This window comes from Podarcis bocagei (assembly GCF_964188305.1).
Source record: "Podarcis bocagei genome assembly, chromosome: 1".
Classification (NCBI taxonomy): domain Eukaryota; kingdom Metazoa; phylum Chordata; class Lepidosauria; order Squamata; family Lacertidae; genus Podarcis; species Podarcis bocagei.
Window position 1 is genome coordinate 50,501,880 of NC_138125.1, and position 27,731 is coordinate 50,529,610.

Consider the following 27,731-nt stretch of genomic DNA (forward strand, 5'->3'; position numbering starts at 1 on the left):
AGCCGGAAAACTGAAGTTGGAAGCACTGTCTGGACGTATGGCAACCCTATGTTGTGGGACAACTTACAGTTGCTTCCACCAACATTTTCAAAATCTCTTCTTAAAGCACGGCTAAATTAAATATAGTCTATTATTCAGTGAAGGAGACACACGAGACTTCAATAGCAACCAAAAGAGAATATAAAACCGACTGAACACCTGCAATTAAGTTAAGTTATATACTGGAAATATGCCACAAGAACATACCACTGTCTCTTTTGTGGGTGGTGGCTTACTCTGCTGACTGGGAATCAGGACAAATGTCAGCGTGCCGTGCATGTCCGCCTGTGAGGAAAAGCACATTCATTAGTAACTGACAACTTAAAAACAGCCTTGAAGTTAGACACTCACTCATGGGGAGCAACAATGGGTTGGGTGAAGGGGAGGGGAGGAATTTCAAGCTGCTGCTCTTACAGGTCTTTCTTCTCCCTGAACTCTAATCTTAGTTTCCCTACTTCTATTTGGAAGTGCTCTAGTCTAGCATATTTATGTGACAAATTGCCTCCACTTTTCAGAAAACAGCCTGGTCCCCAAACAAGGAGATAAATGGCTTCACATGCTTCAGGTCACCATTGAGACAAAGAATGCTTGATTAAGTGGATAACCCAGGAAGGCAATTCTTGTGCTTTATGTCTCAAGTCTCACCTCTTAATGTCAACAGGCATGGCTAGCACAGACACTACACCCATAAGTAATGTGCCAGGCTAGGTAATGCTAAAATAAAGTCAGATGGTGCTCCTAGGGCAGCACAATTGGAATTTACTAAGGAAATGAAAATGACACCCAAAGCCAGGATGATGCAGCTTTGTAGCTGAAGCCAGTCCATGGGAATTATTCAATTCAAAGCTGACTGGACAAAAAGGACATGGAACCTTCTGGAGTGCCAGGTTAAAAGAAGAGTTGGACTTTGATCATTTCCTAGTATGTCCTAATACAAACCTGGAACATTTCCTAATAGGTTCTGGCATATTCAGGAACAGGTGGTGCAGAACAATCCACATTCTAGACATAAAAGTCTCATACAATTATACATAGCATTCAAGTAATATAATCCTAAATACTTTTATAAAGCCCTGCTTATATTAAATGTCTCACTCCTAGGACTGCACTGTTACACCTCCAGGAAAGAAGCATTTCAGAACTGATGAGCAAGTATTAACAACCCTGCAAGCTGCTACCATTTGTGCTGAAGGCAATTTCAGGAGGCTGTCCTCCTCTGACCTTAGAAACTGTAACAAGACATAGGCTGTCTGCAAGGTATGCAGGGGTCAACCATTTTAAGCATAGCTGCTGGCAAAACATATCAAAGTCTGAACTGGAATTTAACAAATTTAAATGCACAAGTCGGATCATAGTAAGTAGCAGAATACCATGAAAGCAAGGCTCAACATACCAGTAAATCAAAAACCTCATTAACATCCTTTCCACGAATTTCAATTCCATTAATTTCCAGAACTTCATCACCTTCATGCAACAGCCCACTCTTCTCTGCAGCACCTCCCTTCACTATTCGACTAATGATGACTGAATCCATTTCATTGCGTACTGTAGCGCCCTGCATAATTAAAAGTGATAATTTAAAAGTGTCAGAAATTTTCTATAATTGTGGTGCAGTGGATAAAGTAGAATTGGGAAGACACAGGTTCAAATCCCCAATCAGTCTTGCGTTAGTCTATAACTCTAGTCTAACTCACTTCATAAGACAATGTATGCTGAATACTACTCTGAACTCCTGATGATGGGCAGAGCAGAAATATAACCAACAATAAATAACATTTCTGAAAATACAAGTTCTCTACAGTTTCTAAGGAATACTGTAATTTTATAGTTAGCACATCAGAGAAAAGTCTAAGAGAAGACAATAACAACAAAATGAGCCTGAATAAGCTTTTCTTGTTTTGCAGGGAGGCACAGTATCCAGCTCATCAAAACATTCTTCCCATTTTTAGTTGGGATTTTGAAAGCTTCTCTTCTTAATGAATTTTAATTATTGACTTACACTGTTTTTAATGATGCTCTTATATTGCTATCTTGTTGTGCTTCTAGATGATATGACATTTAATAGATTTATTACTGTTATTCTGGATTTGCCACACTGACATTTTAAGAAGAGAATGTGAAATGATCATGCAGTCACTATTAAAAACATTTAATGATTGCAATTAAAGGAACAAGACAGGGAGGGTCTTAGCTTTACCTGCAGCACCTCATGTAGTAATGGTGCTGTTAAATCAAATCTGTGCTAAGGACTTTGCCTTGGGTATTTTGTTGTAAGCAATCTTTGTTGTAACCAATCTTTTTTAATTAAAGAATGTGTTACATTAGCATCAATACTTGTGGCTCAATGAGTTAAAAGCTGCCCTTTCCTTTTGTTGCTATATAGCCGTAGTCAAGGACAGTTACCCACAGCGTTGGAGGGGGACAAGTAAAGGATCATTTCATCCCCATGAAGTGACATTTTATTATTCTTTCTGATCCACAACACCAGAAACCTTGTTTAGGTGGTGATGAGGGTTGAGACATGATCAGGTCCTAGTGGAACTACCAAAAGGTGCAGCCTAGGCATGCTTGCTTATTGATCTTTGTTATAAATTACCACATGGAAATTCTGAAATGCATAAAGCAGTGAGGAAAATACTAGTGTATGAAGAAACACAGTAGCACTACCAAATCTGTATCTTAAATTCGAAATACTGTAGCTTCAGTCACTGATCAGATTTGAGAGGTACATTAGGGAATACAGGAACAGGCAATTAAGTTCAATTTTCCAATAAAAACGTCATTCTACAAACAAGCAAAAATGAAAACCACCACCAACAATAGGATATAATTAAATTTTCAGCATAGCCTGAGAACATGAGCCATCAATTTCATGTTCCATTCCACAAAATCAGGAGTGCTACAAATTAATGCTCTTGCACTATAGATTACAAGTGGAACTGCAATTGATCGTCTATTCTCCAAGAGGTCTCCTGCTTCTTAAAGTGTCCATCTCACCTTAAAGTGCAGGAATGAAATAGCTATGTGGGCAGTATTGCTCCCTCTCATTTTCCCACCTCTTATTATCGCCGCACACTCATTCTCTCAACATTTTTGAAGCTGTTGCTTCTCAGACATTTTAGTAGTGTGCATGAGGAAGATATGATTTGTGGCTTGGGGTGGTATGTGCATGCACATCAATAAACCTATGACAACCCAATCTCTTTGCCAGCTACAGCGTCCTCTCCTTGTCAAAAGTGTCAAAAGCTGGAGAGTTAGACCTGTTACCACTGCTGTTCAAAGCTGCTCCTGAGTGCATTAAGTCATTAAAAAAAATAACAACACTTACCGTATTTTTTGCCCTATAGGACGCACTTTTTCTCCTCCAAAAATGAAGGGGAAATGTGTGTGCGTCCTATGAGGCGAATGCAGGCTTTCGCTGAAGCCTGGAGAGCGAGAGGCGTCGGTGCGCACCGACCCCTCTCGCTCTCCAGGCTTCAGGAAGCTATCTGCAAGCCTTGTGAGCCCGGCGGTAGTTGCCGCCAGGCTCGAAAGGCTTGCGGGCAGCAACCTGTAGCCCAAATCACAGGGCGCCCTCCGGAGGGCGCCCCGTGCTTCGCGCAGGTGTCTGCAAGCCTTGTGCGCCCAGCGGAAGTTGCCGCCGGGCTCAAAAGGCTTGCGGATAGCAGCCTGTTCTGGGGGCTGGGGGGGGGGAAATAATTTTTTTTATTCATTCCCCCCCCAAAAAAACGAGGTGCATCCTATGGGCCGGTGCGCCCTATAGGGTGAAAAATATGGTAGTCGTGCTATTTCACCATGGAAAACTGAAAAAATTGTGCCATGGGCTGACTGTGCAGGTACATAGAGATACACATATAAAGAGTGAGCTCTAAGCAATGCTTTGTACATTGTGAAGGGAGGTAAGCAGGTTAAGGAAAAATCTGCCTAGAAACTTGAACTCCTTTATTTGTAATCCAAGATGGCAGGAAAAGGGAAGGCTGGCAGCAACATCTTTTCATTTTTCAAAAAAGAACTGCAGATGATGGTGACTGTCATGGGACATTGCTCTATATGGAGGGGGGAGGCAGATCTCTTCTCTCCCCAGCTTCCTCCCTTTCTGTTTGTGGGGGGCAAACCTTCCCACTGTGTTTTCTAGGAGCATATAAGGAACAGAGAAGATTCTGAGGAAAGCCTCCCACCCTGTACCTGTATTCATTTTTTAAAAAATCAGAGGTGCAACTGCAAGTTGTCTTTAGAGTAGGCATTATTTCACCCAAGAGGCTACAAGGAGCAGCCAGATCCTGTGATTCACTTTATTAACAGTTATCCAGTCTGATTTGGTACCTTTATGTAGAGCTCAGCCACAGGTTGTTAGAGCTGTGTGCTGAGACTTTATTCAATAACAATGGACAATGGAGAATATGAGACATTTCCAGAAGTGGTGAGAAGGGTGTGGCTGGAGCGATGTCTTAATTGACTATGAATAGATTAGAATACACTGAGTACCATAATGTAAGATTTAGATAAGATATATATATATATGTGCGAGATATTATATCATACAAGATTATATCTTGTATTTCATTTGTAGTTTGAAATTTTTGTTTCTGTATACAGTGGTGCCTCGCAAGACGAAATTAATTCGTTCCGCAAGTTTTTTCTTCTTGCGAGTTTTTCGTCTTGCGAAGCACGGTTTCCCATAGGAATGCATTGAAAATCAATTAATGCGTTCCTATGGAAACCGCTTGCCAGGCTGGCGGTGCGGAGAAGGGCTTTTCTCCCCACCGCAAGCCTTCAGGACAGGTACGGGAACAGAGGGGAAGGGGCGCAGCGCTTCTCCTCTGTTCCCGGGGCTTGCGGTGGGAGGAGGGTTTTTCCTCCCCACCGCCAACATTCAGAACAGCATTCTGAATGTTGGCGGTGGGAAGGAAAACCCTCCTCCCACCGCAAGTCTTCAGGACAGCCATCCGAAGGCTGGCGCGGGGAGAAGGGCTTTCCGCCCCACCGCCAGCCTTCGGAGGAGCCTTCTGAAGGCCGGCGCGGGGAGAAGGGCTTTCCGCCCCACCGCCAGCCTTCGGAGGAGCCTTCCAAAGGCTGGCGCGGGGAGAAGGGCTTTCCGCCCCACCGCCAGCCTTCGGAGGAGGTCCGAGGACAGTGGGGAAGAAGCGCTGCGCTTCCCCGCTGTCCCGGAGATTTCCCTATGGGCTTTCGTCTTGCGAAGGAAGCCCATAGGGAAATTCGTTTTGCGAAGCGCCTCCAAAACGGAAAACCCTTTCGTCTAGCGGGTTTTCCGTCTTGCGAGGCGTTCGTCTTGCGGGGCACCACTGTACTGTCATTGCTATCCTCACACATGAACACAATAAAAAACCTTTAAAAAGCCACAATGTAAGGATACTCCTTTTACTCCAGTTAAGAACTGCTGTTTTCAAGGGGAGCACTAAGGAACCCCTGAAAATATGTGTAACCGTTTTATAAAAGCAACAGCACAGCTGAATTTTCCCTCATTAAAAACCTAATTGAAGTGTGGGGGCTAAGGACATTTAGTTCCAGGAAGCAATTAATTAGTTGAGAGCCAGTGTTCCAGCTGTTTTAGATCAAGGGAAAGGAGAAAAAAACAGCTCTGAATCAGGAATGCAGGGCAAATGATAAATAAAGGAAGGGTACCCCTAAACCTCATTCATCCTCTTCAGGGTAACTCCTCTTACTGTTCACCAACTGCAGATTTTCCTATCCACATTTGCAAAAATATTGTGATGCTCCTCATAAGACCGTCCAAGGCAAGAAAAAAGATGGATGTAGACTAGGAAAATATGGGAGGATTACAAACAGATCACAGTGCCATGTGGGTCAACTGTACAATTTCATGAAGAAGGCATGTCAATTGCACATTAAAAGAAAAGGTACTTGCACCTGTCCTTTCTTATATCTGAGTGTGTCAGCATTTTTTTAAAGAGAGAATGTGCCACAGAGATCAGACCGAGTAATACGAAAGTACTATGGTATTCATCTTTTTATTGGCTCTCTTGCCTCAGTATACTCACCAATGGAATATCTCTAGCCTTTTCAATGCGAACTATTTTAACTGTCTCTCCTCCATACAGACCTACATTCTCATAAATCTTTTCATCCGTCACTGGCTCTGGTTGCATTTCCTGCTCAGCAACTTTATCATGAGCCAACAGCAGTGCCTAGTGTAAAACAAACAGTGCCATTTATAGAAAGTGATATTCACACATTAGAAGTAATTTATTATAAGTGGGACACTTTAAAAAATCCAAGCAGATAAAGATTCAACGTGCAGGCTACGGTCCAAGGCAGTCATATCATACATGTTTTCTCTTGCTTTCAGCGTGGATGGGTAGCTACATAACAGAGCTATAACCAAGAATTATGGTTGAATGAACAAAGGACTGTGCTTTCATAAATGCAGGCTGTGACCATTATTACAAAAGAAAATAGCTGTTGCCCATTTGTTTTTGTTTTAATATTTAATTGCAGTTGTCCTGTGAAGGTGTAGCACATGAGGCAGCTGCACATTCCTCATGAGATGTTTGACTCATACCTGTATCTTACTGGCAAAACTTCAAAATAGCAGGATGCACACTTAGCAGAGAACTTATGTAGCTGGAATTTTGAAGTTTTTAGTCAAAAAGGAAAGCTACTGTTTAGGTGTGTGTTTGCAGTATGCAACTATTATTTATTTGAATCATGACCATGGAACTTTACTATATTAGGCAGGAGGTGAAAAGTCTGAAATTTACAATTGTTGTTGTTGCTGAAATTTACAATACAATTTACAATACAAATTTACAATTGTTGTTGTTGCTGAAATTTACAATACGTAGACATTAAGAAAACAATGGAAATGTTTTTTCATTTGCAAATAAACAGTTTATTCCTACCTGAATATGAGGGGCATTCAATAAAGAATTAAGTTCCAATCCATCTTTCTGATGGCTTGGCTTCAAAACACTCTGTACCTGAAACACAGGTGAACACCAAAAATAAGATGATGTCTAATATCCTACCCCATAACACACACAAACACCTGAAATAAGAATACATTCTTACACCCTGTAAGAATACATTTCCAGAATTAAAAAAGGCAGATCTTCATGTTACATAAACAAACACTGATTCCCAAACCATTTTCATAGACTAAAGAACATACACACAGACACTTTTAAGAGCAAGAGAGAGTGAGAGTGTTTAACCCTTTCTTCCAACCACAATTATTTTTCCTCTAGCTAGGCCAGTCTGGAAATAGGCTTGCAGAGTGAATACTGGTGAGAGGGCAGGGCCGACAGGGCAGAGCTGAACATCCCCTACTTCACGATTGAGGCTATGAGACAGGCAAAATAATTTCAAAGAGAAAGGATGTCTGCAGAATATACAGATCACACTCATTTCTGTACTTCAAAGTGAATGATGTTTCCTTCAAAACCAGCGTGGCACTAGCTTTGATCCGCCATCAATACCTTGTTAACAGTTAAAAAAAGGGGGGGAGGACCAGAAATCGAGGTGGAACAGCAAAAAAAATGTGTGTGAGTATTGGGGGACGTTTGGCACTACAATATTAACTCCCATACCCTGGAAAAGTTAATTGCTTTACAGACTGACATTCAGATCTGTAAGGAGTCTTGCTTAAAACAGGCTGAGTCTATTGGGCAGTTAGGATGTACAACGCAGAGGCCATGTGAATGCGTGGTTCAGAGATCCAGGGATCAGGTGTATTTTTTATTCTGGGCAGGGTTGCACGTTCCCTGAAAGAACAAGTATGAAGTTTGGGGTTTCTCTGAGAACCATCATTGTTACTTACTGGAGGTCCATGTAAGTGCAGTGGCAAAGAGCATCTTTTACTAGCTCTGGCTGGTATGCCAACTACAATTCCTTCTGGATGACTACAGTTTAGTCACAATCATGCTGGTAAACTCAAGATTAGACTGCTGTAACAAGGTGTCCATGTGGGGCTGCCCTGAGACTTGGTATGGAAGCTGCAACTAGTGTAGAATACCATGGGTAGGTTGCTTACTAGCACATCCTACTGCATGCATGTAACACCTCTCCTGAATGAACTGTACTGATGGTCAATTTGCTCCCAAGCCAAGTTTAAAGTTCTGTTATTTACATAAGGGCCTAAAGAATCTGGGAACCAGTCAACTAAGATCTTCAGAGAGTCCCTTCCATGGCCTGCTCTGATCTATCTAGCAACAACCAGCAAAGGGCTCTCACTACAGCGGTGCCCATGTTGTGAAATAGTTTCCCCTCAGTAATGTGTTTCTGCGAGCAATTAACAACTTTTTTGTTCACCCAGGTATCTGCAGATTGTTGAGTGCTGGATTGTTTACTCTCCATTTCCTGCATTTATTATATGACTACTTTTCTACATATTTTTATTTGTTTTAATGCAATGTTGTTTTAAACATGCTGTACACCGCTTTGGTACGTCATGTGAAAAGCAGCATAGAAGTGCTTTTATAAACAAACAAACAAACAAACATTTATTCCTTAGAAATCCTAAACAAACTGTCACTTAGAAGGTCCACTCTATTATTAAGCTATGGGGACTAGAATTTTAATATCTTGCCAATGTGCGACAGAGCATTCCATGCCAGAAACTACTTTCTTGAATCTTGCATCAGCTGATCTTTGAGGCTCAACACTCAGACTATTTCCCCCTAATCCTAGCCCTCAATTTTGCTGCGTTTAACTGGCTTTAAAATCAATGTAATTAAATTTGATGTTCAACAGCTATTTTTATAACAGAGACAGAGTGCACCACATTATTTTAGGGAGTTAATCTCCACATAAATTCCTTAAGCCTGCATGCTTTGCTCAGCCTCCTAATTAAATTAAAGTTTCAGAAAAATAGATAAATCATATTTTCCTTGCCTTGTTATTAAAACTACCTTTTGTCCGTAACAACAGTGAGGAAATAGTTGGATTGAGAATTATCCTACACAGTACTCACATTTAAGCAATAAAGCAAACAACATACTCTATTTTGAATATTAGTCAGAAAGTACAAGGAATGCCTCCCAGTAGGGCATATGCACAGCATCCATGCACTTATCCAAGCTATTGAAAATACTTTCTTATGGCCCTTTTTAAAAGGAAAACTAAAAAATGAGGGCTCTTCTGATACAGACATAGACCTCAAATTAAGCAGCTGGTCCTATTTTCTTGTGGTATTGAACATGAAAAAACTTAGGATAGTTATTTATTGTTATTGACCCAGGCTTCCAGTTCTCATAGGGACCTTGCAAAGTAGCTGTTCAAAATAGACTGTTCTTAAAATTGCAGCAATATTTTCATTAGATAGATAAAAACTAATATTGTTTTCTTTTTGTTATAAGACAAGGCATCCTAATAAATGTTTGCTCAATATTGTAAGCTATTCAGATATAACAGAATGCACAGTATCTGTGTATGAAAAAATAGAATCTCAACAAGCAAAATATATTTTAGCCTGAAATGCTTTGAATACTTTACATCTATTATATATTCTAAATATTATTGTTATTATTTTAAAAAATAGTATTAATAAAGCCATCCGCATCTCAAACATCCCAGGAATTCCAGATGGCAAGAAGCAATGTAAACATTCAAAGTAGCAAAATAAACATATAGGCTGTTAAAGTACTTTATATAACTGGCTAGTCCAAAGTAGCAGTAGTTGTCAGTCTTCTGAACATTAGCAGAAACAAAATCCAATTCATTCTACAGAATTTAAGTTAACAAGACTCACTAGCTGATTTGTTGAGGTACTGAATGAACTCAGATCTGTGCCTGCATGCAATTGCTTCACATTTGTAAAAATTACACATGCAGTGTCTGCTTCTATCAGCCTGGTAGTAACAAGAAAAGTGGACATTTACTGCCAAGTCCATGTTAACTTTTGCTTCCTTTACTAATTTAAATGTGTTAGAAAAATAGAACAAATTGCCAGACGTGGTAGAAGCAGAAAAGGTAAAGGCTTGCTTCAAGCACCTATTTAGGTGATAACCAAAACACTGGTTTGTTATAGTAAGCTGCTTTATCTACAATACACTCTCTTTTTTAGAGGCTATTAATTTAGTAAAAGCAATTCAATGCTGAATAGCATACCATGCTGATGTTATTTAGTTTTTGGCCAGGATCTTATGAGCTACTTTAAGAACATACAAGGGTTTGGGGGATTACAGTGAAACTTTAAACTATTTCTCTGACCAGACTACCACTCCATACCAAAATGTGCTTTTGGGAGACTCCTTAGGTTATTTGAAATGAGATATGGTAGACTGCTGTTTAAGACACGACAGTAATAAGCTCAGTGTCCATTTCGGCGTGCATAACTAGTCAGATGATCCTTTGGGTCCTGGGTATTGAATTGTATCCGAAGTACGAAGCCTAAACGAGGAAGCTTGCAGAAGAACAGAGATATCTTTTAAATCACTTAGGATACTGAACACTGTTGTCTGCCATCTTACATTTCTACTGATACAACTTCTACCTTCTCAGAGTCTGAAGTTATTTTCTTCTGGACAAAGAAAACAGATAGTAATACAGGCTATATGCTGGTTCCCCTCCCCATTTTAATGACATAGCTATGACTGGCAATTTGAAATAAGCTACTACTAGTTTCATTATTGGATGGGAATGTACACTATACATACCTCTTGTGCAAGCTCTTGCGCATTGGAGATAAGTGGGTATGGTGGACTGGTTTTGTTCATATGCACGGTAACCGCATTATGTATTTTAAATGCATTTTGAAAGTCGGTGTTTTGAACCAGCTGTAAAATTAGAGCTATTTCCTCTTGGCTTTGGGGATCTACCAGGGTGTGCTGAACATGTTTCAGAGATGATAGAAGCTCCTCAACTTCTAAAAAGAAAATTGAAATACATTACTTAGCCTGAATATATAAGGTAAATGAAACAAAAAAAGAAAAGCCTCATTCTGAACAACTGGATATGATATAAGATGAAAGGCACAAATAGAAGAGCAAGGCTTTGCAGGAAAAAAAATAAAACTGCCCTTTTCAAATTATTTTTGCTATTATAAATATTGGGCTTGATAAACCTAAGTTAACAGTGGTATAAAATTATTATTCAACAATGTATCTTTTCTATGCTTTTTAGCATATTGCTTCAAGTCATAATTAGTGTCCAATAAATTCCAACATTAGTATGGCAAGATCAATGGTTGATTACACAATGGCCCTGTTCATACATCACAGTAAAGTTCAGATGTGTTTTAAATGTAAATGTACTTAATTACTGCAATTCCACATCACACAAGTTGGCTCCTAATGAAAAGGCTTACAAAAATCAGACAACTTGCAAAAAACCCGTGGCTGCTTGCTTTGCTATACAGCAGGGAAAATGCTAGAGATCCCAACTGAGCAAGATTTAACCCTCAGTCATCAGCTGATGTGCAGGGGATTAAATTTTGCTGCTTTGTCTGGAAACAGGTGCACAGCAAAGGCAAAATTGAACCCTGCTCTCCTGGGCATCAGATGACATGCAAAATATCAGCAGATTGACAGGTGGACATGATTTTGGAAAAATAGCCTCACTGGCCAAACTGGACCCCCTGGGGGCCAAGAATGACGCATGGGCTAGAGGTTCCTCACCTCTGCACTAAACCACAGTGAAACTTTGGCTTCACATTGTGGCTTGTTTGGAGTGCAAACAAAACCCTATTTCAGATACAATGCTCAGTCAGGAATTGTGATTTATTTCTCTCATGTAATACCAGGGAAGATCAAAACAGGAGAGTTCAGTGTGTTCATTGTAAACAACTCACTGTGGTTTGCTGTGATGTGCAAGGTAAAAGAGGAAGCCAGGACAGTGAGTGGGATCCATCCCGCTGGCTGTCTTGGCTTATGCCAGAGTGAACGGCTCTGTCCCTTCCCCCACCTCCCAGAAAAGCCCCCAAGAGCCGCGCTCCCTTTAAAGAGCGCGCGGCTCTTGCGGGAGGAAAGCCAGTAGGCTTGCTTTCGCTGAAGCCAGGAGGGCAAGAGGGATCGGTGCGCACCGATCCAGCTTGCTCTCCTGGCTTCAGGGGTAGCCCCGCAAAGCCTCCTGAGCAAAGATAGAGGAGTGCTCCCTCCCTCTTATTTCTTGTTTTCCTCCCCTAAAAACTAGGTGCGTCCAATCGTCCGGTGCATCTAATAGAGCGAAAAATACGGTAGATCACTAAGGGTCCACGATCAAGGAACAGTCTATGTAGGTCTTGTTTGGTAGTAGCAGCACTTGCTTTAGGATCCTATTCCTCCCTGGAACTTCATGCCACTTCTTCTGGGTGTCCCACACAACTTAATTCAGAACTGCTCACACTCATGAGACTGTTTTTCCTGAACAGGAAGGGTTCATAACACCACTGTGCCCAGATGATTACACAAAGGAAGATAAATTATGCACTGTTGTCAGTTCTACGGATGTAAAAGTCACAACTTTCTTATGGCTTAAAGCCAAATAGTTTAATTGTGGGGGAGGAGGAGTAGAGGATAAGGCAGAGATAGCTCTATCATTCCACAACACACACACACACAGACAGCCTGAAATATGAAAGGAAAAGAGAACAGAAAATGAATTCTTGAGTCGTGAACTCTCATTGGAACATAAATGATTTTTATCTCATTTTGTACTTTGAAAAGTAGTAAAGATTCTTTGAAAAGTAGTAAAGATTCATTCTTGAGAAGGGTTTAAAAGTACCGTATTTTTCGCCCTATAGGACGCACTTTTCCCCCTCCAAAAATGGAGGGGAAATGTGTGTGCGTCCTATGGGGCGAATGCGCACCGACCCCTCTCGCTCTCCAGGTTTCAGGAAAGCCCCACCGCCAGCCCCACAAGCTGGGGGACAGCGGGGAGGCGCAGCGCGCCATCCCGCTGTCTCCCGTGGTTCGGAGGCTGGTGGGGGGAGAAGCGAGCTTCTCTCCCCGCCAGCCCCACAAGCTGGGGGACAGCGGGGAGGCGCACTGCGCCTTCCCGCTGTCCCCCGACCTGGTTCGGAGGCTGGCGGGGGGGGGGGGAGAAGCCCACTTCTCCCTGCCACTAGCCCCGCAAGCTTGGGGGACAGGGCGGAGGCGCAGCGTGCCCAGGCTTAGCTTTGAGCAGCTCTCCGCAAGCTGTGGGAGCTGTGGCGCTGGGCTCCCACACTTGCGGAGAGCTGCATATTCTGGGGGCTGGGATCCCCCAGAATAGGTGCGACCCCCCCAAATTAGGTGCGTCCTATGGGCCGGTGCGTCCTATAGGGCGAAAAATACGGTAAGTAATATCTAGACACAGGTGGCATGCATATTTTATCAGAAACATTTAGTGAAAGGCAACATAAAAAGTCGCCAAAAGACATACTATATTGGAAGTGAATGACCTGGTTCATATGTCGCTTTAAACCATAGGATAAACTCTGATTTAAAGTCAATGAGTTTACCATTGTAGTTTGTTGGGAGAAAAAGAAACCATGAGCACAGGTTCACATATTGTGGAAAGAGAAGCCTCTGGTTTGTTTGTTTCCTAGCACACTAATGAAAGGAGCAAGGGAGGAGTGAAGCAGAGTCTTCTGAGCTAACCTATGGTTTAATGTGACACGCAAGCCAGTTTAATATGTTAATACGAATTGATAGGCAATTTGTACCCATAATTGCAGTATAATTTTAACTCTGCAGAAATATTTCTCTCGCCCCGCCCCACCCCACCCTCAGAAATTATTAATACACATGTGATGGGTACATTAGCCTGCTTAGCATTTTGCCTCTTCTGCATAACCACCTCCTCCCAACAAAAACAAGGCTCTTATAACACTTCTTGTGCTCCTGTATTCTCTCTCTTCCAGATATGAACTCTGGCAGCTCAAAGAACCCAGAACAGAGCATGAAGGCTGCCCCCCCACAACACACACACAGAATGTGTTGGGGGGGGGGAGAATTTCCCCCAAGCACCACCTCTTCTCACAAAATATGAACACCTTAAGAGGCTAAAGAAGGACTGCAATAAGAGTGAATGTTGAAAAGGTAAAAGAGCAAAAACATTCCACTGTTCTCATACAGTAAAGACAACCCTATTCTATCTTGGCTTCACAAACAGCAACATAGGCATTACAAGTTTAATTCTAGATTTGGTATGTTGGTCTTAAAAATATAGATACATCACAATAACTCCCATTTTCTAGCTAAAGCGACGAGTCATACATTAATATTTACTCCCCACAGCTTTTCACAATTAAAAGAAAACATAGGCTGGCACAAAAAGTACTACAAATGGTATTCTGTATATGTACAGGAGCTTTTTAGCTCTTCTCTCATGCTGACGGTGGACAAAGGTCTGAAGCAGAGAAGCATCTCAATAAGTACAAAGATATGCTAGCAGAAGGAAAAAGCTGCCCACCCTTCCTCTCCCAAACTTGAAGAGAAAATGGTTTACTCACAATAAAGCAAGATTTCTTCTCAATACTTTGGAACTGTTACTTTTACCTTATGCGATACTCTATATTTTCTGATTTCAGCAGCAACAGGGTAGACATCCAATGTGCATATCACTCAAATTAATACCAGAGAATAAACGGAAGTGCAACTAAGGGGAGGATTCCTTTTCAGCATGACAGGAAAGCAGATTTGAAGGAGGCAGAGGAAATTGTGCTGGGTCATATTGAATAAATGTTGAACTAGGCATCTCTGAAGAGTAGGACAGGCAATAATATATGCCCTGCTCTCTGAAGCAAATTCTTATTTGGGAACATCACTAGTAATTAACAGGTGAAAGGACCATTTTCTTTTGGAAATTTACAACCCAAGGCAATGCATGCATGATTTAAATATGACAAAATCTAAAAGCAGCTATATTTAAAGTAAAAAAAAAAATAATGAGGAAGAGGAGGGAATAGCTGTAGGGGTGTTTTGTTTTGTTTTTTGCTTTCTTCCTTGAAAAACAAAATTCAAACTATAGCCAACTTGCATCCTGAAGAAAAATACAAATGCAAACAGAAACAATAGTCCTGTGTGAGTATGTGTTATTAAAAATGCAGAATCACTTATGCTTAACATACAGAACAGTAATACCGTATTTTTCCGTGTATTAGACGAGGTTTCTTAACTCAAAAATCGTGCCAAAAAACTGGCGTCATCCAATACATAGATAGTGGCATGGGGGGGGGGAAGCGACACACCCGTCCGCCGGTTGGCTGGAGTGCAACTTCCTGCGATGCCACTGTGCGCAGGAAACACTCCCTAGATTGTTTCCCGCATGCAGCAACATCAGGGGAAGTTGCACTCCAGCCAACTGGCTGGCTGGCGGGAGTGCAACGTCCCCCGATGCCACAGCATGAGGGAAACGATCTAGAGGGTGTTTCCTGCCCGCAGCTGTGTGTGTGTGGGGGGGGGGAAAGCTCAACAACTTTGTGCTATCTCCTCTCATTTTCTTAAAACTGAGTCCCCCAAAATAGGGGGGGGGTGTCTTATACATGGGGGAGTCTTATAGATGGAAAAGTACGGTATATCAATGGGTGAAGTGTTTGATTTATTCATTTATGATTTTTGAGGAAAAGTACTCATATGACAAACTAGTGAGGGAAGGAACAATGTTAGCAAACTGCCACATTCCTAGGGTACAATAGCAGTTACCGTATTTTTTGCACCATAACACTCACTTTTTTCCTCCTAAAAAGTAAGGGGAAATGTCTGTGCGTGTTATGGAGGGAATGCCTACGGGTGGCATGCCTACGGATTTTCCTCCTCTAAAAACTATGTGCGTGTTATGGTCGGGTGCGTGTTATAGAGCGAAAAATACGGTATATGCTGCTCCTTTCCAAATAAAATAAAATATAAAATAAAATAAAAGATATAGAATTCTTTGCACAGCCACACATTTAAACCAAGTTTGACAGCTTTCAGAGCAAGCTAGAATTTTGTTTTGAAGTTCAGCAAAAGTGTCAAATGTTGAATCTAGAAAGCAGAAAATATGCCACGCTTACAGAAAAATCCATGCTATAAATACACAGTGCAGTTCTTTAGTGCTTATTTTCTTCTACCCTTTGAAATTTAAAGATGTCAATATTCAGCTACTCGTAAGCACAACTACTTTGAAGACTTGAGACCTCACTTACATGTGATCTGCAAAATTTCACATAAATGTGAGTATTTCCCCTACAAGTTCCTCAAATTAGCAAGTATTTATTCTAGTATTTATGCACTAATGCATAAAATGTCAGTCTTATTTTACTGGAGACTGAAGAAAGACAGAGTCAAAAAATATTAAAACAGGTGAAAAACCATAATCCCTGCAGATGTCGTTTAATCCTTTCCACCCCTGCTGAAGGAAATCCCTATTCTGAATGTTGCTTTAGCAAGTTAATGTTAAAGATTTGGATGCAACCAAAAGAATTCTAAACCTCTGGGTCTTTCTCCCCACAAACCATCAGAATGAACTGATGGGGCTAATCTGTAAGCACGCTTAAGCCAGCCTCAGTGGCTTGCCACCCTACAGAACCAACATGTATGGTAAATGGTATCAAGAAGGACTACACATGGAACAAGAGCGTTGCCGACTAGTAGGTCCTAACCAATGCCTAGGCTGTGAATGCTACTCAGGCTGTATTTTGGTGACAGTTGCCAATGTCTCCATGAAGTCCCATCTGGCAGAGCTTTTCCAAATAGTGAAAGCCATCCTTGGATGGGTTCTCTCTCAGCAGAGATTAAGCCATTCCACACCTGCTGTGATGGGCTTTCACATATATTAATCCTCCCTGCACGACACTGTAACTGCCAGGAATTTAGCAGAACACTCTCATGAGTAAAATCCATAAGGCAGAATGCAGTCAGATCCACATAACAATTCTGCAGCATTTCCATGCGGAATGCTATGAAAAATTAAGCTTGGGGAAACAATGCCTGGGCATTGGTTAGGACTTTGGCTACAGAAAGCAGAATCTTTTAATGAAATAAAGAATTAAGAGAATGAATACTGGACCCCCTACATCTACTGTATCCAAGACTGGTTACTGGTCTGCAAAAATCAAGTCACAACTGTAGCATTTTCTCAAATTAAATCTCTTCTCATCACCACAGCAACAGGTTCAGACTGCTTGCTCTAAGTCATGGGTAGGCAAACTAAGGTTTGTGGGCTGGATCAGGCCCAATTGCCGCGGACAGCCCGGGAATTGCCGCGTGGATTGCCAGCGCGTGTTCTTTCCCTCTCACTTCCTCTCCCTCTCCCTTCCTCTCCCTCACACAAGGGCGGTGGCTCCTCCCTCCCTCCTCCTGGCTTCTCCCCGCCCTGCCTAGAGGAGGAAGGGGGGTGGGCTTTGTTGGTGCCAGCAGCAGCACTCAAGCGGCCACCCTTTTGCGCGCTCATCGCCCCGCCACCCCCTGCTGCTCGCAAGTCACAGGTAAGCAGCCACCGGGGCTCATGGTGCTCTTGCATCATCCCCCCCCAAAAAATATAGTCCCCCCACAAGGTCTGAGGGACAGTGGACCAGTCCCCTGCTGAAAAAGTTTGCTGACCTCTGCTCTAAGTCATGTTTATAAAGTTAAAATACAACCAATGCCTTTAAAGGCAACACAGGTCAACAATTTATAAAATTGATGCAAAGTAACAGTAACTGAACTGAAGAATTGAAACACTATTATATTGTAGCTAACAAATCATTTGTTGCAGATGAAAGTAAAAGTGCATATCTATATTGTTGTGATTACCTATGATGGATGTAGCTACTTTCATTAAAAACCATGTATTGTTCCAGAAACATTTTCTTTTAAGTCCAGCGGCAATTTTACCCAAGTTCCTTACTACAAAACAGTTCAGATGATCTACCCAGCCATATTTACTGACACTTAATCATGGTTGCATGTGATGTCTGAATTGACAAAGGATGGTTAGCAACTGGCTAGCAAACCGCAAATCAAGTTACGGGTACGGACTACAAGAAAATGTTTCAGTGTAGAGTGCTCCTGTTCAAGCCTTAATCCTCTTCATTTACCCCCTTTTCTGTGCCCATCCTGCAAACCAGTCAGCATTGTGTGGGTTCCTTCCTTAAGGTTTAGTTTTAAAATGTTACCATATTTCTGTCATATGTGGGAATCAACCCTGCTTCTACAGTGGTGCCTCGCAAGACGAAAATAATCCGTTCCGCGAGTCTCTTCGTCTAGCGGTTTTTTCGTCTTGCGAAGCAACCCTATTAGCGGCTTAGCGGCTTAGCGCTATTAGCGGTTTAGCGGCTATTAAAGGCTTAGCGGCTTAGAAAAAGGGGGGGAAGCGAAAAAAATCGCAAGACTCGCAAGACGTTTTCATATTGCGAAGCAAGCCCATAGGGAAATTCGTCTTGCGAAGCGCATCGAAAAACGGAAAACCCTTTCGTCTAGCGGGTTTTTCGTCTTGCGAGGCATTCGTCTTGCGGGGCACCACTGTATCTCCTCTTGTGTTTGGATGGTGCTATTTTAGCTACATAACAAACCTGGTTCTTTTGAATGCCAATTCTTATTAGTGTATATATGATTATGGTTTGAGGTGAATTGCAAATCATAACTTGTGTGGCATGATGTCTGACTTGACATGCTATCGTTATAGCCACTGCTTTGCCTCCAGAGGTCACTGCAACTAGAGACTTAGGTGTTGAAGAGACAGAAAATGAACTAGACAAGAATTTGCACAACCCAGTATGGTGTGATTTATCAACTCCCATAATATAAAGAAAACTTTCAGTCTAACATTATAGCAGCTAGAAAATTACCTTTAACCACCTTTAGATATCTTACTGCTTTACACTTAATTTACTCCAACAATTATATTAGGTCATCATTTTACTCAAATAATATGCCCATCAGTAGGAATGTATATAGGAATATAGTCCAAACCTAGGGGAATAGATATTTGCTTTCATAAATTCTGCACTATCATTTAGTTATTAATTTATACAGCACTATCCATGTACATGTTTCTTGACAGGTCCTCACACTAAGGGCTTCAGGAATGGGAAAAATGGAGGTGGAATAAACAGAGGGTAAATGTGTGATTATTTCAGTTATACATACTTTGGCTAAGCTATAATAGGATTGTTGTTGTTATGTGCCCAGGCAGTAGCTCTGTTGCTTGTTCATGTATAGCGACACTAATTTTTAACTGTTAACTTCCAGTCCTGTCAGGCATAGCAAATATTATTGCTGCCCTTTGCCTGGTGTCTCCCCAGGCATGGCTGTTTGGCTTACCATGTATTTCTCCTGAACATCTCAGTATGTTAGATTTGCATTAATTTATTTGCAATACAAACATTTTGCTTAGAGCCTCTCTGTTGTTCATTCTCATTAGTATGCATCTCATATTCATGCATGGCATGTGCTTTGCCTAGTAAGTTTCTGAAATGCTTTCTGAACTTAAAACAAATATAAAAGCAACATTTTAAAGCGCTCTCCAAATGTTATCCTGCAGAGCACATGATTCCTAAATTTTATTTATTTGAACAATTTATACTGCTATACTACAATTGTCTCTAAGTAGTTTACAATGATACAATACAAAAAGTAAAAATCAATTAAAGCCGTTAACATCAAACTTCAAATGAAATGCCTGGTAGGGGAAAAAAAGGTCTTCATTAGATGCTGCAAGTTCAGTAGGGAGGGGACCTGTCTGACGTCAACCAGAAGGAAGTTCCACAAAATTGGGCCCACAGTTCTAAACACACGGAACCTGGTGGTTATGGGCTGTGTATATGATCCTTGGGGAACCGCTAACAGTGACTCCCCTGAAGACCTGTGTTCAATTTAGGGATACAAGTGATTAAGAGATCCTTGAGGTATCCTGGACACGAATTGTTAAGGGCCTTGTAAATTAATACAAGCCCCCTGAACCTGGCTTGGTAGCATATGGGCAGCCAGTGAAAAATTTCTGAGCACCAGAGTTAGGTGCTGGTGATAGTCTATCCCCATCAACTGTGTAGCTGCAGCATTTGGCACCAGCAGGAGTTTCATTAAAAAGTTTCATTCCAAGTTATACATACCTAGGATTTTCACAGCACAATGTGGGCTCTCTAGAATAACTCCTTCGCCTGTGTCAAACATAGGGTTGTCTATTCCAGTTTTGGGAGGAATTTGAGCTAGCTTCTTCAACCGCATAGAAGAATTAAGGTCCAGTTCCTGTTTCTTTCCATCTTCTTCCCGCCTTCGCCTTAGGTCCTCTTGTTGTTGTCTAATTCGCTCAAGTTGAGCACTCCTCCGCAGTGGCATCATCCTGGTTCCCAGATCACCAGGGCAATCAACAGCCATCTCTCTGTGCCTCTGAGGCTCCTCAAGCGGTACAAGATCCACATTTTTTGTTTCACTGTCAGAATCTTCTGTTATATGCCCATTCATATGAGAGGTTGTCATTGTTGTATGCAGTAAGTTGTACCACTTGTCAGACATAAACTCTATTATAAGGCCTATTTTCCTGAAGGTACCACTTAAAATCCATTATAGAATGAACCAGTTCTTCATATGCGTCACCAGATCAAGATGAAAATAAATTTCCAACAAGAAAATCTGAGAAAATATAAAAACAACACAGTAAAATTAACTTCACCTAATGTTACAGTTACATTCAGTTGCTATCAGTAAATTTAGCAGAAATACTTGGGTACAGAGATTTCCACATTCTCCCTCCAAGGTAAAAAGCCAATTGCTCATATTGTGGGCGAATTTGTACACTGCTACATGTACAAATGCAGATAACTACACTGGCAGAGGAAGGGAAGGACCCTCAAAACCAGCAGGTAACCTAAAAGTTCCCAAGGCTGTATGTGCAATGCACACAGGTGAATCGGTACTTGGATAAGGACAACATAATATGATTTAGTAATTAGTTGTTCTTTTAAAAAAAATTATTAAAGATTTATTTGTTTACCAAAATATGTGCATTGTCTTTTTTCAAGTTGTATTTTATTTCAGATCAGTTTCATTTGTTGTGAGACGCGAGTGTTGCACAGAGTTTGAGGTTAGGAAGAAAAGAGGGGGAATGGTGATAGGGGTGGGGTCAGGTGGCAATTCTTCTATTCTTCTACTTAGTGTTTGTGTGGGGTTTTGTGTCAGCATCACTTGTATGGGTTCTCTTACTATTTGCTTGTTTACTTCCTTGGCTGTGAGAGGTTGGGGGTGGGGCCTAAGGTGTGGTAGGTTATCTTTGGTTGGCTGTAGTGAGATTTGTTTTTGTTTGTGAGTGGGGTGTGTGTGTGTGTATTTTTGGATCAGGTTAGCCAAAATGGTTTGCATGCTGTCAGCGGATTCTTGTTGTCTTGTTGGGTTACGTATGTGATAAAGGGGAACCATATCAGGGTGAAGGCGTCGTCTCCTATTTGTCTCCGTGTCAGTTTCAGTTTAATGGTTAGTTTTTCTAATAAGGCTTTTTTCCATACTATTTGATACCATTGGTCTATGCTTACTTCTGACAGGTCTCTCCAGTGTCTGGCTATGATGCTTCTGGCTGCTGAGAGAAGGTGGGTTATGAGCTCTTTATAATGTGAGTGGGCATTATTATCTTGGAAGATGTTCACTACGGCCAGTTCTGGGATCTGTTCTAATACATGTTTAGTTATTTTGCATATTTCTTGTAGGACTGCTGTCCAGAAGGATTTGATTTTAAGGCATTCCGACCGCATGTGGAGGTTCTGAAGATTTAATTTACAGGAAGTTTGTTACTCTAATTTTATCACATAGATTTTCCCATCAGTAAAAGTCCTTGCTTTAGGAATCACTGAGAGCTTCCTTATTTCCCTCCTATGAGTTTTCAAGGCTCACAGTCTTCCCTCAACTAAGACAGCAATTCTAACCCCTGATCTGCCTGCTGGTGGGAGCTACTAACTCCACCACAATAAAGGAACCCTGTCATGTCCAATGAAAGTTTGGAAAAGTGAATGCTACCACCAGCAATGTTCCCACTGGTGGCAATGACTAATGGAACTAATGCAGCAAAAAATGTCAGGAACAACTGCCCTCTCCTCCACACCTTTTACCAAGGCTGGTAGAAGGCGTAGGACTTTAGATGCAGTTGTGGATCTGCCACCCTGTCCTATTCTGCTGTTCCTGGCTAGTCCTTTAGATTGTTCTGTTACCTAGCTTCAGGTTAACTGTGCCTCTGTTGTAGACCACCATGTAGGCCACCATTATCAGTTTCTGACCTCTCTCATTTGCCTTTGTTACTCAGAAGAATAACAACAGTTCAGTTAAAACAACGACTAAAAATGTTTTTGGTTACATTATTCCCATCTTCAAAGCTTATAGTTTAGAAAATGATTATTCTGCACTGGTTTCAAACTGGGAGGATTCCTTCCCACTTTGATTCACAATCCACAGTTGGCATATCTCATTTTGAATATTGTGGTTTATGCAAAAAACATAAAGGATACCGGCTTCAAATTATGTAACATACAGGAGGTGTACTTTTTAAAAACTTTATTGCTGAATGGTCTGAGTGATCATCATTTAATTAGCACATGATGGCTGTTAAGGAAAGACTGACCATGACAAAGTTTCAAACTTAGTAAAACAAGTTTCTGTTTACACTGTTTAATTCCCTTTACTCCCATCTACTTAAAATAAATGATAGAATCTGGAGGAGTACATCGGCCTTGGTCTTAGCAATTAGTAATAAAGAAAACATGCTATGTTTAACGTTATACTACAAGCTGAATGATTAAATTAAAAGTGTAATACTACAAAATCTGAAGAATCATAAATAACCAGGACTATATTGATTTGCAAGTGCATTCTTTAAGCAAGATTCCTTGTGGATTGACAGGAGAGAGAAAGTTGGTGGGTGAGAAAAACACACTAACAGTCAGGGACACTGGTCTCAGGAACAGTAGAAGTCATTCCAGCTACTAGGTTTTACAAGCTCAAATATGTGTAAGTAAATGTCTAGTTCATAAAGGGTAAGCAAGCAGAAGTAAGTCACCAAGCTATTTTGTCTATAGAGCATGAATGTACAAGAGAAACTGGGAGATATTTCATGATTTTACTATGAAATAAGCCAGAAAAATAAAGATTTTAAGTAAAATGGTCTATTTATAAATCACATTGATTCATTAGACTAAAAATGAAAAACATAAGGATAAATTTAAATTAAATTTAAATTATTAGGATCAATTTAAAAGTTATAAAAACTCCATTTGTGTTATGCCAGAGTTAGGCAACCTGTGACTTTCCAGATAATGTTGGTCTCCAGTAATCATCAGCACAGCTAATGGCCCAGGATTACTCTCCCTCCCTCCCTCCCTCCCTCCCTCCCTCTCTCTCTCTCTCTCTCTCTCTCTCTCACACACACACACACACACACACCCCACCCTTCATCCAAAATTCACAGGGCAGTTCATGACATAAAAATACAAAAGAACAGAAATTATCTAATCTAATCTAATCCAACCAAGCTCCCTCTTTTCACAAACACATCTAAAAGGCCACAGAATTTTCATGAGGCTAAAAGGCCTGGTTACAGAGAAAGGTTTTGCCTGGGACCTAAAGATATGTAATGAAGGCGCTAGGCAAGCCTCCCTAAGGCGAGCATTCCACAACCAGGGAGTCAGTGCAGAAAAGGCCTGTTCTCATGTTGCCACCCTCTGGATCTCTAGTGGAGGAGGGACATGAAGAGCCTCTGATGATGATTGCAGGGTCTGGGTTGCTTCATTTGGGGAAAGGTGGTCCTTGAGGTATTGCAGACCTGAGCTGTTTAAGGCTTTATAAGGTCAAAACCAGCACTTTGCACTGGGCCTGGAAACTAATTAGCAGTCAGTGTAGTTGGGCCAGGATTGGTGTAATATGCTGAAAGCCTCTTGCACCAGTGAGCAGCCTGGCCACCAAATTCTGCACCAGCTGAAGTTTCTAAACCATCTACAAAGGCTTACCAGAGCACAGACGACAGAAATTAGGTTATCCCTTTCCAGATAGAGGCACAGCTAGGCCACCAGCCGAAGCTGATGGCACTCTGCACCACTGAGGCCACCTGAGATTCAAGTGACAGCAAAGGATGCAAGAGTATCCCCAAGCTACATACCCGCTGCTGCAGAGGGAGCGAAACCCCATCAAGAGCAGGGAACCTTCCATCCATCCTGTCTAGAGAACTGCCCACTAACAGAGCCTCATTCGTATCTGGATTGAGCTTGTTTGTTGGCTCTCATCCAGTCCATTACCAAGGCAAGACCAAGGTGTTTCATGTTGTAAGGGCTAGGGCCTTTTCAGTACTGGCCCCAATCTGGTGGAACTCTCTGTCACAAGAGACTAGGGCCCTGCGGGACTTGACATCTTTCCGTAGGGCATGCAAGACAGAGCTGTTCCGCCTGGCCTTTGATTTGGACTAGTCAGACCCTTATGTTTCCTGCCCCTTATGGGTTTTTTTATCTAGGAGCTACTATTAAAATGAGGCTGCATTTTAAATTGTATTTTAACCCATATTTTAATAAATTGGTTTCTCCCCCCTCCATTATGTTTTTATTGTAATTTTACTGGTGTTAGCTGCCCTGAGCCCTGCTCTGGCCAGGGAGGCCAGGGTATAAATAAAAAAATTATTTATTATTATTATGTCACCCTGTGGTCTCCATGAAGGTTGGTATATAAATATAATAAGTACTACTAAGAATTGTTTTAAAGGTTTTCTTGCACATCGAATCTGAGCATATTGATTTCAACGGTACAGCAGAGCAAGATGTCTTCAAATACAAACAAGTTCAAAGGTCATTATAGATGTGCAGTTAATTAATTTAATTAAACAAGTAATACCACAATACAGTTTCTGTAAAAGGAAAGAGAGCATTATTTTTAATCAAATTTAGAATTTGTTGGAAAGAGTTGGAGAACAACACTAAGAGTCCCAAATCAACTCCTTGCTTGTTGTCAGTCTCACCAATTTAGCAGGACTTAAATCTGTGACTGAAGAATGTTGATTAATCACACCAGTGCACCAATCTACACAGCCTGATTATTGCACTAACTAAGAACAACATTGAGTTCAAAGTCACTTCATAATTTCTAGTAAACATCTAAAATACGTAGATGGTGGGAAATGACCACACTAACGGAAGACTTTAATTTTTGTATCTATAATGGAAGCATTTTATTTCCAGGTACTGCAGTCTTTGAAGCTCATATAAAAAGATGCCAACATTGAGTAGATAGATCCTGAAAAAGATGCCAATCAATATTGAGTAGATATATACTGAAATAATGGAACATGGTTTAATTCCCTTCATTTCCTCTCTCATGTCTCCCACCTTTGGGCAGCAGCTGGAACTCCTCATTTATACCAGATTAGCATTCCATTGGCACTCTCAGGAGCTGACTGTTTCCATAGCAACAGCTCTGCCAGCTAGCCTGCAACTTGTGCAAAGAAAAAACTTAAATCATGAAATCGCAACCAGCCATTCCTCTGTCTTCTCAGATTCTTTTCTACTGAAGTCAGGTAACAGTGATTAGCATCCTAAGCCTGTTAAACAGAAAATTAGATGATTACTCATATGCAAAGCTGTACTACATCTTCCTACTAGCTGTATCAAGCTCAGTTGGCAGATGGCTAAAGCTTCCTAGTAAGTAGAAGTAATGATGTCAAAACCTCTAAAGAACAGCACGTAAACTATCTGCTCTATTTACGTCAGTTATCTGAGACCACTTAATACTGACTCAGGTGAAAATTCACTTTATGTGATAGGAAAAATAATAATAATTGTAGATTTAATTTAAAAGTGTAAACTATCAGGTTCACTTATACTAATGCAGTGTGCACTTTAGAAAACCTTGAAGAGTGGACTGCTTAACAGTTCAGCTGATTTATTGGTCTTCCAATCACCATGAACAGATATCCCCACTATTCATTTCCTGTAAAGCTTATTCACAAAGGGGGGAAAAGAGTCTACCCACCTACAAAGTAGTTCTAGTTTCTCCAACCAATCAATAATACAACCTGGAGGATCAGACATCAGTTTCCTGGCACAGGTAAAATGACATTTTCAATGCCACCTCTTAGAAAATGTAATTAAGTGTTATAGGTCTCACTTATAAATATTGTGAAACCCATTTTGATTGGCTCCAAAGCAGTGTTAGAAACTCAGATATATAAGCTAGGTGCCAAACCAGAGTTACAGTTGCCAAAATGGAATGCCTAGTTGCCATTTTGGGGCCAGTCGGTTCAAATGTGGTATTTTTCAATATGACTTTTTGGTTCCTGAAATTCATTCTGATTGTGCAGATAAAATGTAATGAATAGAATTCTACAGGATGTGTTGCTAGGGTGTGAAAACAGTCAAGATCCAAGCATCCCCAAGCATGCACCTCCAGAAGGTGGAGACGTCAGGCACCATCCTGGAACCTAGGCATCTTCACTTGGTTGCAAGTACAGATAGCCAGGAACAAAATGCACATGGCGAATTTTAAACACTGTTCCAAAGAACAACACACAGTTATTCATGAACACAGTGGCTTTTCATACCCCATTTCTTGGTACAGCCTTTCATGTCCTCCAAAAATCCACTTGATGATCAAAGGGCTACCAAGAGTGGTTACAGTATGGGACACCAGGGATGGGGGAGAATGGACAACTTCTCTATGAACAAATGCAAGAGACACTTCAGATCCAAACCTTCTTCCAAAACAGTTCAACATCATGGTTAGCTGCTCTTTAGCTCCTGGCAATTTGCTTCTCTGGAACCCCCCCCCCCCTTCAGAATAAAAATTTGCTTGTGCCACACAGAATTGTTTATTGATAAGAAATACATTGGAAAACAAAAAGAAACAACCCCTAGCAGTGCTAAAACACATAGAACACAACTACTTTATAATATGACCATGAGACATCCAGAAATTATAAAAGAACGCAGCTACATAAGAACATGAATCATTCTCAAAATACAATTATAAACAAGCCTCTCACATATGTACCTTAAGTATTATACAAACTCAGTGAGAGGTGGGAGCTTCCTTTTGCTGGGTAATCTCATTTATATTAGGTCTAATGTGAGATAAACACTCATCTCCTCAACACCACAAAGAAGCCTTTCTCTTTTCTGATCTTTCATAATTGTCAGAGTTGAAAACCCCTGTTCACAATATGTCGTGGAGAACTGTAGAATAATAGCCCATGCTCTTGGAGAGAGGCATGGATACTGTTTCTGATCACAGATTTTTTTTAATTTTTTTTTTTAATACTAACTATACTGCACTGAAATGTTTAAATGTTTCTTTGATTGTCCTTGAATATTCCTACCACACTTGCTATCCTCTCCTGCCACACCTGTGGTGCGCCACATCCTTTAAGAACCACTGTCTTAGGGGGATGAGCGAGTGCTACTCTTACTCTTGCTTGACTTTTGCTGCAGCTTTCAATAGCATGAACGATGGAATCCTCCTGGATTACCTCTGCAAGTTGGGGACACAGTACAGGAGGTTCCACTACTTCTGTGATCATTTCTAGACAGTAAGCATTGGTTGACTGCCTTTCAGCTCCTTTGCAATTGTGTTGTAGGATGCTGCAGTGCCCCTTCCCCAAATGCTATTTAACTTCTATATGAAGCAGCTGGGTGCAGTCATTAGGTGATTTGGGTCACAGACACAGAGTCATCAGTATGCTGATGACACACATCTCTATTTCTCTGTAACATCTGAATCAGGTATTACTGCACAAGTCCTTGGCCAGTACCTGGACTTAAGAGGTGGGCTGGAGTGGTGAATAAAAAAAAAAACCCCTCACTCCTGGTAAGATTGAAGTCCTATGTGTGAATAGTTCCTAGG

At 41.1% G+C, this 27,731-nt stretch overlaps 1 protein-coding gene across 4 annotated transcripts in view; it reads right to left on the reverse strand.

The window, feature by feature from the left end:
* Positions 1 to 27,731, reverse strand: part of PALS1 (protein associated with LIN7 1, MAGUK p55 family member) — a 51,864-nt gene that overhangs the window by 11,493 nt on the left and 12,640 nt on the right. For 2 of the 4 annotated variants that reach the window (XM_081164797.1, XM_081164800.1), the window contains exons 2-7: positions 19,988 to 20,507; positions 10,674 to 10,882; positions 6,921 to 6,998; positions 6,060 to 6,206; positions 1,433 to 1,594; positions 247 to 324 (exon numbers count right to left, since the gene is read on the reverse strand). In XM_081164797.1, the coding sequence (XP_081020923.1) occupies positions 247 to 324; positions 1,433 to 1,594; positions 6,060 to 6,206; positions 6,921 to 6,998; positions 10,674 to 10,882; positions 19,988 to 20,390 (1,077 nt within the window). In that variant the 5' untranslated portion in view covers positions 20,391 to 20,507. Of the gene's footprint in view, positions 1 to 246; positions 325 to 1,432; positions 1,595 to 6,059; positions 6,207 to 6,920; positions 6,999 to 10,673; positions 10,883 to 19,987; positions 20,508 to 25,222; positions 25,435 to 25,865; positions 25,932 to 27,731 lie in introns of all 4 variants that reach the window. The other 2 variants (XM_081164799.1, XM_081164798.1) reach the window with 2 other exon arrangements.